The sequence below is a fragment of the Pleurodeles waltl genome, chromosome 9, assembly GCF_031143425.1.
Source record: "Pleurodeles waltl isolate 20211129_DDA chromosome 9, aPleWal1.hap1.20221129, whole genome shotgun sequence".
In the NCBI taxonomy this organism is placed as follows: Eukaryota; Metazoa; Chordata; class Amphibia; order Caudata; family Salamandridae; genus Pleurodeles; species Pleurodeles waltl.
This window is the reverse complement of record NC_090448.1, coordinates 275471445-275483542: the sequence shown is the minus strand read 5'-3', so window position 1 is coordinate 275483542 and position 12098 is coordinate 275471445. Positions and strand designations below refer to the sequence as shown.

Below are 12098 nucleotides of genomic sequence, written 5' to 3'. Positions count from 1 at the left end.
ACCAGGCGATGCTGGTCCTCAGAGCCAGGCAGGGCGGCAGGCCCGGGAATCCTGAGGGAAATCCAGAGGGTTCAGGGGGGTCCGGTGGACAGCGCGGGGGAGAGCGTGCACAGATTGTGCCACCAGCCGCACTCGTTCGTTCGGGCGGCGTTCGAGCACAGGCCCCGCCTCCTCGCGTCACCACAAAAGGAAACTTGGGATCTTTCAGTGGGGTTTCCATTGTTGCAATCTCCCACAAAACGATCCCAAGGCTGCTTACAGTTGGAATCCTACTGGTGGGTGGGGGTGTGAAGCAGTTGCAGCAGAGGGAGAAAGGGGGAAGGGAGGCTCTGCTGGGCCCAAGAGCCGAGAGTTTACAGCAGGAGGGAGGAGCCCCCCCCTCGCTCCTTGTCGCAGCACTTACCGGCGACTCCCCCGCTTCTTCACCAACTCCCCTTATGCCCTTCTGCCGCTAGCTCCTACCGTTGCTGCGGCCACTGGCGGGCTACCAGATGTCTTGTCACGGCTGTCGGGGGATCGCGGGTGCTGCTGCCTGCCGCTACCACCGGGCATCCAGTCGGCTGTCGGGGTTGTCGGGAATCGCGTTCTCGCGTTCACACTCTCGCCGTGAGCCATCCGGCAGAGGCGTGTGGTGAGTCTTCGTCCGATGCGTCGACAATCTCAACGAAGAATGATAAAGTGCTGTTACTGAGCGCGGGGGTCTGTCTCTCAGTGCTGGGAGGTAGTTCCTAGCGGCAGAGAGGTCTGCGTTCTGTCACACCAGAGCACCCAATAAGAACATCAGCAGGTCCTCAGGTGTCCTCGGGGGCAACATCAATCATGGAAACGCTGAGTGAAATGCAAGCGCTGTTGCCCTTCGAAAACATCTTATATAGGGTTATTCAATTAAGAAGACTTCGAGGGGGAGTTATGACAGTACATCCAGGAGTTTAAGTCTGTCCTTGCAAAACAGGGAAATGTTTAGGTTTTATGCAGTGTATGGATTACAGACGATAGTGATACCTAGGTATTTAAAGAGACCCAAAGTGATGTTTAGTCAAGCATTTGGGAGTTGTGATGAGGGTGGGCATGTCAGGTGTATGCACTGGGATTTGACCTAGTTGATTCTTAGCTCCAAGGCATAACCATGAATGACTAGGATTTGGGTAAGGCATGGCAACACTGTTGAAGGTGATTGCATGTACAATAGCATGCCAGCGACGTAGAGGGCTTTTCTATTTGTGTGTTGCGGGGCCAGGAAAAACCCTAACCCAGTTTGCCAGTGGGTCTATCTTCAGCACGAAAAGGACGGGTGACAGGAGGGGCAGCATTGCCTTGTACCACATGCTGGACAACAAAGGGTGTGGCTAGCATCCCATTTACTCTCATTCTCACAGTAGGGGAGTCATAAAGAGCCTCGATCAGTGCGAGGAAGCTAGGGCCAAAGTTCATGTGATGGAGTATTTGAAACATGAAGGGCCAGTAGACTAAATCAAATGCTTTTTCATAGTCAACCAGAAGGATTGCGTTGGGTCGTGCAGTTTGTCCAGTTGGGAGGGGCCACGTGCAGTGTACGGAGACAGTGGTGCATGCCTCTGCCAGGCATAGATCCATTTTGGTCCTCATGGATCCATGATTTAATGATGGTGGTAAGTCTCATGGCCATCATCTTCTCCAAGAATTTAGTCTCCATATTTATAAGAGAAACCAGTCTATAGGAGGAGCAATTTGTTGCTGTCTTGTCCAGTTACAGGACCATAGCAATGGTCGCGTTTCTGATGTCAGGTGGCATAGACTTTGTGTGGTCCATTTCTTCAAAGAGACATAGTAAATAGGTTGTCCGGAGGGAGGAATTTTTTTTTTTTTTTTCTTTTCTTAAAGTGTTCCAGTTTAGCTGCCTGCAGCTCCTCTTGAATGACAGGTGCCTCTAGGTCCTCGTGATGGGTTAGAGAGAGTGAACTAATTGGTAAGTCGGGCTGGTGATCTCCAAAGAACGTGGAGGTTGCAGCTATATAAGGCACGATAATAATTAGTAGAAGTCTCTGCAATTTATTCCGACTTCCACATGAATCATCCTTCCGACATTAGTATCGTTGGCACCACACGAGGATGGTCACATGTCTGGGAAAGCCAAAAGATCAACTTTCTGGCCTTATCACCCTGCTCATAAAGTCGGTATTGAGCAAGTGATGCCGCTCAAGTCAAGGAGTTTGCTTCTTGATGACCCTCTTAGATCTTCTAAGCTCTGTAAGCTCCTGGATAGTGTTGCTGCCTCAATTGTTCGGTCCAGGGCCAAAATCCAAGTTTCTAGAAGGGTAACCTCCCTCTCTCTTTCACGTTTTTGTACACCTACACAGCTGAATAGGCCCGACCACAAAACAGACTTGAAGGCTTCGCAAAGGCAGAGAGGGGAATCAACTGAGTATTGATTTAGGCCAAAGAAGTCTGTAATCACAAATCAAAGGAGGTCTACCAGGCTGTCCCCCCCTAAGCCATCATGTCTTGAACCTCCAGATAACTCCCACTCTGGGGCGAGCTGTCCCAAGTTGGACCTCAAGTGCTGTGTGTTCTATGAGTCTAGTGGATTACCCTGTCCATCCAGGTTAAGGACTCCAGCCGCTCCTACGCCATGGGCCCCTAGTACTCGCCTCCTTGGGGTTTCAGTTATGCAGCTGCATGGGCAGAAGCAGGGGGTGGGAAGTTTACAAGCCAAGGGCGTCTAAGGTCCAAGAGGGATGAGGGGCTCCAGATGTGTTGTTGGAGCCTGCCTCTATTACCAGACTCCGCCTTAGGGCCTTGAGTCGGTTCAGGCCTGGGTTCCCAAACCAGCTATGCTCTGCCTCTTCATCCCAGGTAGGGCCATTGTTTTCTGCAGGACTGCCGCCTGGCTTCACACTTAAGTCGCACCAGTCCCAACTGCTCCACACACAGCGCTCGTGATTGCATCCCTGAGGGCGCCACACCACCCAGGCTCGCCCTTGCTGTCCTCACGGTGATCTCTGCTGTATTGCGCCCCTGTATGTTGGAGCCACAACACCTGTAGATTCCCAGCAGCAACCGTCTTCTGAAGAATGTTTTGTTGTTGTCGAGCAGCAGATTTGTAAGGATTATGAGGCAGGATTAAAGGTATCAGCTGAGAGTGCAATTAAAACGCATCCGCCATTTTGCCACACCAGCCACATCCCTAAGAGCCAATATATTTTAAGCCCAACTAGGCAGAAGTGGGCCGGTCAATGGAGATAATTTCAGGAATTGATTTCTCATGAATAGTTCGAAAACTTTCAAGACTATCATAGGGTGGCCCTTGGCAGTCAGTTAGTTAGGAGCTGGCAGGGGTACATAATTACGATCTTAAAAATTGATGGGGGTATGAAGCAATTGGCAATCAGGCTGCTTGCAGTTATCTAGCTTGTTTTTTTCTCTAGGTCTCTAAAGGTTTCACAGAATCAAATTAATCACAAAACAATGATTCTGTGTATTATGGAAGGTAGGCCGACCCATCTAGAATAGCTTAAGCACTGCTTCTATATGCAGTGACCAGTATCTACTAGCATGCACTTTGAACAACGGCTATGCAAAGACTTCACCTGAAAGGGCCTCTTTTAGAATTCTTAAGGAAATATTTGTATGCAGTTGTCCATGCTGTTCAAACATTTATTTACGGTTCACTATTGCAAAGCCTTATTATTAGGGTGAGTGCTCCAAAGAAATGCTGTGGACTCAGCTTGCACCACTGACAGCGGTTCCAGTATAGAAATGTTTACAGAAGTTTGCAAATTTTAACAATATGAAACCATCTATATAGTGTCCCCAAAATGCAGTAGATGGCAAACTTTCAGAAGAAGCAAATAGAAATAAAACGTTTTGCTAAACTATTACATATTTAGTACGTGTCATAAATGCTAGGATTTCCAACAAAATATTAGTAATGGAAAATCAGTGTAAAACCAGTTTTGACATGATTGTGGGAAACATGAAAATAAACGAGCACTGGCAAAGCCAAAAGGTCGGACATTCCTTGTCAGCCTTTTGCTTTTGTCAATGCATGTCTTGTTTTTGTAAAACTTCATTATTATGGGGCTGCCGGGACTTTTTTATTTATATATATATATATATATATATATATATATATATATATATACATACATACATACATACATACACACATATACACACACATTTAAAAAACATTGTTGAGAAGTAAAAATACTTTTTTTAGTCTCACAAAGCACACATTGCCACAGAAGTCACTGGCACTGAAATAAACTACTTTGTGTCCTGGCATACTCCTTGTTAAAGATCAGAATGCCGTAAATCACAGTGAAGTTAGCCAAATCTGAAGATAGATAGATATTTAATGAAAGAAAAGGTGACTTGCCTAATGCCAGACTTAATTAGGGGTCCAATTCTACATGAAAGACATTAAACTGAACCCATGGTATATGTCCTTCCATTAGTGCAAACATACAACTTTCAGGAATTCGAAAGAAATACAGAAGTAGGCCTGGAGATCATACTCCTAGAAACTTTGTAGACTGCACTTTAGCATGTGCAAATATATTTGCTCATGAAAATAACGGCTGAGCATTTGCAAGTTCACCATCTCTACAGAAGAAACTTTCTAACCTTTCCCAGCAAGGAAGAGATTAAAGAAGAGTTGGTGAAAACCCTTAAACATGCATGTCCACAGGTGCGCACTGACTCTAAAGGGATTTCCAAACCTAGAACTACTGCGTCCGGCTACTCGCAGCCCCAATACGTACATTTGTGGGAAGGTGGCAAAATCAGGCAACTGCTTTTATGCCAACCCTGCTATAATATGTGCTCTAGCATAAGCAGATACGCTATTATCAGGGCTCTGATGCAATGAGAATGCTGCTAACATTTTTTTCGCCTCAGTGCATAGCACGATTGACATGTGAACTTTGACAGGACAAGTAGATTAATGGTGCAGATATTTTAACAAATTCCGCACCTTTGGGTTGGACTATAAACGCATAAAAACCCAATTACAAAGACATTATTACTAGACAAATCTGGTTATCTCAAGGTTTATGCTTAATGTCACATGGTACACTTGTGAATTAAGTTAAATTGCACACACTCCAATCTGAGAGTCAGAAAGTACTTACGCTTATAAAATACTGCTCTGAAAGTTGTTTTTGGAAGAAGCTCGTAAATCTTTTCTAAAACTGTTGCTTCACCGACTAGCATTGCATTTCCATTCCAAACTTGTACAACATCTTCACGATCACGAACGCTGACACTGACACCAATTACTTCGTCATCTAAAAGTAAAGATAACAGGAAAAAAGTACAAAGAATTCAATTATTAAAATAGGCTTGAAAAAGTATCACAATATACATAACATCCAATAATTTTCACCAGAAATATGGTAGAATGGTCAAATCAAGCGTGTGGTGGTGGGACCTCTCAGTGCAGCATAAAATGGAAGCATTTTTGCACTGCCTGCAGCTTTTTAAATCTGCACTGTTTTTAAAAAAAGCATGACTCCTGTCATCGAAACACATGTAACCTTGAATGGTTTATCACCTTCAAAAGGCACCAATTCTTTTGTCCCTGTCCACAATGTCAATAAATATAAAACTCTCCCAGAGAACGGGCGCTAGACGGTTTACATGGAGAAGAACTGCCCAGTTGTCTGATCTGCAGATACCACTGAAGATGAAAATAAACACTGCTTGCTATCTGGACATGCTTACTATGAAGATACATCATAGGAGCTCTGAAAAATGCGGGAAAACGATTTTTTTGGTTTGTGGGAAATTCCAAAAGACCTTCTGTAAAAGGTAAGGGTGGATCTCAAGGTCAAGCTTGTTATTATGGTATAAAATCTAATGTTCTTTGGAAGAAAGTCTGCAAAAATATCACCCTCTGAGTGGACTATAGGAAATCACACCCTCGAAAACCATGGTTTCCAATCACTAGAAGTCCCAAGTTTAAAATGTTTATGAGCAATAATGGAACATTTAACAACCTGGTCATAAACTGGAGGGGGCAAAGACAACTTAAGAGCACCAACTGCTGCCAGAAATTACTTACTAGAATAGGAGTTGCTGCCCAATTACAACAGGAATGGCAGAAAGGAAACAAACTGTGCAGCATGCAAGAGAGAGAATTTTTCTTTTTTGAAGCAAGTGACAACATATTAGGTTCTTACGCTTTTTTGACTTCTTATCACACCACTTCACATTGCTCTCATGGCACTACTATTAATGAGCTACAGGCTGAATTGGTCATAGCTTTTGGGAACAACAATACCGGAAGATCAGAGGGTGATAACAGATACTAAAAGCCTCTTTTACATCTGGTTGAAAAGGGGCTGTCTATGGAAGTTAAGAAGGGAGTGTGGTGGATTCAAAATGGATTTCCCTCTGGCTTTGCCCAAAAGAACCTCTGCAAAGGTCACCTACATGACAGGGTATTAACAAATATCTCATCTAGTCTGTTATGGCACTGCGCCCCTTGGATGCATAATAACAGTTGTCCAAGACTGGAGCAAATAACGCAATCCATACTGCTGATGTGATATGGACTGTTAAAAGGGAAAGAAATGGTTGCCAAAGGCCCAGAAACATAGCATAAGTCCAAGTAGGGAACCACTAGATAGGGTAGGTGCCCTAGATCCAAAAGAACCGAAACAGGGATCCTGAGGAGTACAGACTGTTCAGCAATCAAAAATGCTGAATTTGAGATGGAAAAAACATGGATCTTTGTACCAGGACTTTCGATTAAATGTCCTTTAATAGTTGGTCTTTATCCTCACAGAAAATAAACTTCAACGGTTGCAGCAATGGCATCTGGATTTTATCCAGCTTTTCAGACCCAGGGTGCAGGCCCCAATGCTCATATACAAGAATTTAATTTTCATTCAAAAACCTTTTATTTTTTACCACTACAATGGTACCAACGCAGGTAGTAATAAATTCCATCATAAATGTCTGGTTGTGAGCGACTCACGAGTGATAACACCGGAGTGAGATGGTTAATGCTCAAAATGTGTTGCTCCCTTCCAGTGTAGAAGTTCATCTCTTTTTAGAAGGAAAGGAGAGGAAGCACGCATTAAACTAGTTATGAGAATTTTGGGAACATGTTTCTCTACAGAGATACATGTTTCCACATGTTCAAAACAAATAAAATAAAGATACGTTAACATGGTTGAATAAACATGTGCATAGACACCTGTAGCTTGAACAAACTAGTAATTGTTTATGAATGCAACTACTCCTGGAAAGTGCAACGGATGCAGCATTTTTGCAGCTTACAAGTGTACTCCTCAAATTCTTTGTAAATGTCAAGAAGGTACACCAACACTTGGTTGAACTCTATAATGAGGAGCAAACCTTTGCTACAGATCCACAGGAGAAAGTTCCTTGACAAAAAGTTGAGCACGAGGTCTGGAACAGACAGGGCAAAGATCAGAACTGGCAGTGCCAGTTGTGACATCAAGATTGGTGTCTCGGGCTAATCCTCTAGACCGAAGTCTGCTGAACCTGCACTAGAACGGTCCCATCAATAATTAAATAAATGTACCAGCTGTGGGGAACAAACATGGAAAACTCCAATAGGGCATGTTACAATTGTGATTCTTTGGTCACTGTAGAAAGTAGTAAATAGTGATAGCAAATAGTATGACTTGATTTTCGTCTTTTTGCTCTACAGTCACTAAGTCTTCTGCTCTAGGGTGAGGTATTAATCCAATTACTTGCCTTTAATACTGGTTGTGGTTTAAAAATCCTGGTTTCTTGGAAGAGTGGTACCCTTGTCTACATTTTTAACCAACTAGGCAAGTGGTTCCCAACCTGTGGTCCGGGGACCCCTGGAGGTCCGCAAAGCCTTCTTATGGGGTCCAGCAACTGCTTAGAAAATTAAAAGATATTAACACATTAGGTCCCCATCTTTCAGTAATGACTCAGTGGGGAGTCCCCGGTTTCCAATTATGATTCAGTGGGGGTCCACAGAAGTCCAAAGGTTGAGAACTACTGAACTAGGCTAAGGAAGGCCGACCCTTTGTGTTATCACTTCACTACAAATTTTGGATTACATCTGAAAACCTCTTTGCAGATATGTGCACTGCTATCTTTTGTCATTAGTGTAAGACAATCATATGGTCACTGCATTTTATGAACTTTTCCACCACTAGAGCGTTTATAGAGGCTAATTTTCTAAAATGTACCTGCTTTGTGGGGCTCCTAGCTCCTCATTATATGCAGCCAAAGGAAAGGAAAAATTTACATTGGAAGGCAAGTCACTGTGATAGGCGGGACCTTTATATTTTTTTTTTGCAGACCTAATAAGCGTTAGTACAGTATAGCACGGTTTTGTTATTTATATGATCATTTTTTTGTGGACTTTGCAAAAGAATGATCAAATGTTATAACAAAAGCGCCAATGTTTGGGACAGAGTACATCCCCATACTCCTCTACAGAATTCACAAGGGATTATTAGTGCCACGTGGACCTCATCCAGTCTTAAGGCAATATTCCTAACAAAAAGAATTTACCTGTTGCACAGAAATCTGTAAACTGTTCCCCAATAGTGGCCAGCAGCAACTCCTTCCAAACAACAGCCTAAAACATTAAATAAAAAACTGAAGTAAATTCAAAGCATCTTAAACGTACCCACTCCTTACAGAGGGCAGAAGCAACAGACAAATGCAACAGCATCTAAAGCCACGTAACTGGTAAAAGCTCCAATATATAAAAAGTGCACAACATAATACAGAATGACAGTTATCTTATCAGGCTTTTTCACCCATTGTTACAAGTTTGATTTTAGGATTAACCATTTTTATGCTTAGGCATGCCATCACCTACGACCATTCAGTTGGCAAGCAATCCTGAATTCCTGGTTAGTAAAACTACTGTTTCCCCACCCACCCGTTCAAGTGACCGTCAATCATGTGTACAGTGAATTACAGCCACACCCATTGGACATCTGTAATTCTTGTTCACAATGCCGAGTTTAAGCAATACAGTGTGCCGCCTTTAAAAGGAGCTGAGTGTTCAGTAAGATGTGCACACTCAAAATGCCTTAAATGAGAAGAAAACAAGGGGTGACCAGATTAAAATATGGATGGCATTGTGGTCATCAAGAAAACACACACAAAAGGAGTGGTCTCTGCAGGAAGAGTTCAACCCAATAGTTTTTTTTCTTTTATTAGACACTACTCTACTTGGGCTTGGAAAATACTAGCAAAAGACCAATCTTTTTGGCAGAGGAAGCCTCACCCACATCATGTGGTATGCTCTACATATGCAACCTCTCCCCACCCAGGTAGGATAATACCACCAGGGAGGACTCGACCTCGAAAAAAAGGGGCAGGAGTTCTTAAAGTACTACTGGACAAGGTGGCCCGATCTGGAACTACGAGTAGCCTGCAGACACCTTTGGGTAGGCCACAGCCTTGATAAGTGCTCAGTCAGATTTATCAGACAGAGATGAAGAACCAAAGCACTGTTTCTCTCTTTAAAAAAATGTCCTTTTCAACTCCGTATTGGAGCATGGGACTTAACTTATGTTTCTGAATGCTTTTAAAAAGGGAGAAAAATAAAATGAAGAATTAACTTAAATGATTAAGTTAACTCTTCATTTTAATTTTCCACCCATTTCAAAGTGCCGGATTTACAAACAGCAGGTTTTATGTTCCCATTGGCAAGCAGTAAACACTTTCCCATATGTATAACTGAAAAATACATTCATTGTTTTAAATGGGAGAAATGTAAAGAGAAGACAACTATTTCTATGAAACATTAAGTCTTAATGTTTTGCTCCACTTGCAATTAAGCAATTAAGCCAATTGCATCTTAATGTTTTAAGAAGCATGTTTCTTTATAATAAATTCCTCCCATTTAAACAAATGGCTGTATTTTTCTGTTATAAATATGGCACCATGTCAACAGGCTACTGGGAGAAAGATGCCTGCTGTTTGTAAATGTGACACTTTGAAATGAGAGAACATTTTAATGACGAGTTTTATGGAATACATATTAACAAAGTTAACTCTTTAGTTTAATTTTCTTCTGTTGCTCCAAGTGGCTGAAAAATTTCCTATAATATGAACATTTTTGTAGTAAAATTTTCTGCACTTTAAGTTTCTCACAGCACAACAAAATGATGGACGGAGTGCTGAAACGTTTCAGACACTCCCCCCCAGTCACAGATCTACGTTAAATCCATCGTTCTTTTGCTCACCATGCCACCCCAGTTTCGACCAAACCCATATGCAAACCAGTCTTGACCCTGTTTCACATGGGAACAGTTCAGCCCGAACTGCAGGCCGGAAACAAGCATCTGGGGAAAGGCTTCGTGGTATCACCCCTTATCAGTCAGGCTAGCTTGAATCCAGTGGCAGAGTGAGCAAGAGACTCACATCTGGGCATACCCTGATCACTAAGGACGAACACAGCAACACTACAAGATGATGGACGGAGTGCTGAACCTTTTCAGACACTTAAACCATCATTCTTTTGCTCACCATGCCACCCAAGTTTGGACCCAGCCATATGCAAATCAGTCTTGAACCTGTTCCCCGTAGGAACAGTCCAACTCAAACTGCCAGGCCAGATCCTCCCAGGAGGGAAACAAGCATCCTGGGATCGGTTTCGGGGCATCACCCCTAATCAGGCAGTCTAGCTTGAATCCAGTGGCACAGTGAGCAAGATACTGACGTCTGGGCATACCCTGGCCATTTTGGACGAACACAGTAACGCAAACAAGATGATGGGACAGAGTATGTTAGTGTTATATATGTAACACAGCAGAATACGGCGAAAAGGCTCTTAGTCACCCATACACATATATCCCATTCACAGGCACACACGTTCATACATCTACAAAGACCACACTCTCAATGACATACATGGCATACCCTTCATAGTGCCCCTACTCAAGGTATTTGGTTTAAACCATAGTGTTGGACTCCGTGAACATTAGGCTTAAAGTAAGTGAAGCTGGGCGCGTGGGTGGTTCGAAACAATGCCTTCAGTAGATCACAGTGATTTTCACTGACAAGAAGTAGCTCCCACTACAGAGAAGGTTGGAGTCCCCTGTACTGGACAGTGAGGGATCCAGACAGCTAAAAACACCTACATGTGTCTGGATCCCTCACTTTCTAGTAGTACTTTATCTAAGAACTCTTTCTTCAGCTACCACATCCTTTGTGTGTTTTCTAGTGGGTAGGGAGGATGTGCGCTGGCTTACCTCCACCTCTCTGCTTGTCTGTTTAGCATTGTGGTCATCAATGACGGTAGCAGCTGTTTGTCCACTTGCAAACTCGGAGATCTTTAGCAGTGGCATCTGAGTGTTAAACATGGCATATATTTCTTGCAGGATTAGTGCTGTGCTTCATCCAATCCCAGCCTGACCTTTCTGCAGTATGATACCATTATGTAGTCAGTTATTGCTAAGTTTATGTACCTTTCAGGGTGTAGAGCGATATGGATTTTTTAGTAGACCTTATCACATTAATTATCTGTAATTTTACTTCCACTTTCTTTTCTCCCAATGGTTCTGTCCTGGACTTTTATCTCAGGGTGACACTCCTAGTATCAATTTATACAAAGCTGATGGTAAACAATTATGAGGTTTCCTGTCATGCATCCATTTTTCAAAGTCCGTGGCATCACGAGCCACTGCTGCACCCATCAAGGGCTGCTTGACACAGAGTCCCTACCTGGAAATAATCAAACCTTTCCATCTCTGGCAGTTCAAAGTCTTTTTTAATTTCCTCAAAAAACAATCTTCATTTGATTAAACAGTGATACTTCCAACAAACATCTAGCTTGCCATCCACGCCCTGAATCCACAATCATTGAAACCTGGGATAAAGCCAGGTCTGCTGAATCAAGGGTCATTTGTGAGGGATAAGACAACTTCTGTACATTCAATTTATCCCAGATTCCCCAAAGGTCACCCTTTTAAAAGGTGATGAGTATAGGCCCACAGTTCTCCTAAGCCATGGCACTAGTCAGAGAGAAGTCCCCTCAATTAAAAGATCAATAAAACACCACTGTTTTGTAGTGTACATTTTTCCATAATAAAATGCATTTCAGTAATCTGGAAATGTGCCAGTCCTGTAGGGCCAGACCTCCTTGC

General features: G+C 43.0%; 1 protein-coding gene across 1 annotated transcript in view; it reads right to left on the bottom strand.

Annotated features, from left to right (window-relative positions):
- Positions 1 to 12098, bottom strand: part of EIF4E3 (eukaryotic translation initiation factor 4E family member 3) — a 116528-nt gene that overhangs the window by 30539 nt on the left and 73891 nt on the right. Inside the window, exons 5-6 of the mRNA XM_069206704.1 lie at positions 8506 to 8572; positions 5112 to 5267 (exon numbers count right to left, since the gene is read on the bottom strand). Coding sequence (XP_069062805.1) covers positions 5112 to 5267; positions 8506 to 8572 — 223 coding nt within the window. The remainder of the gene's footprint in view (positions 1 to 5111; positions 5268 to 8505; positions 8573 to 12098) is intronic.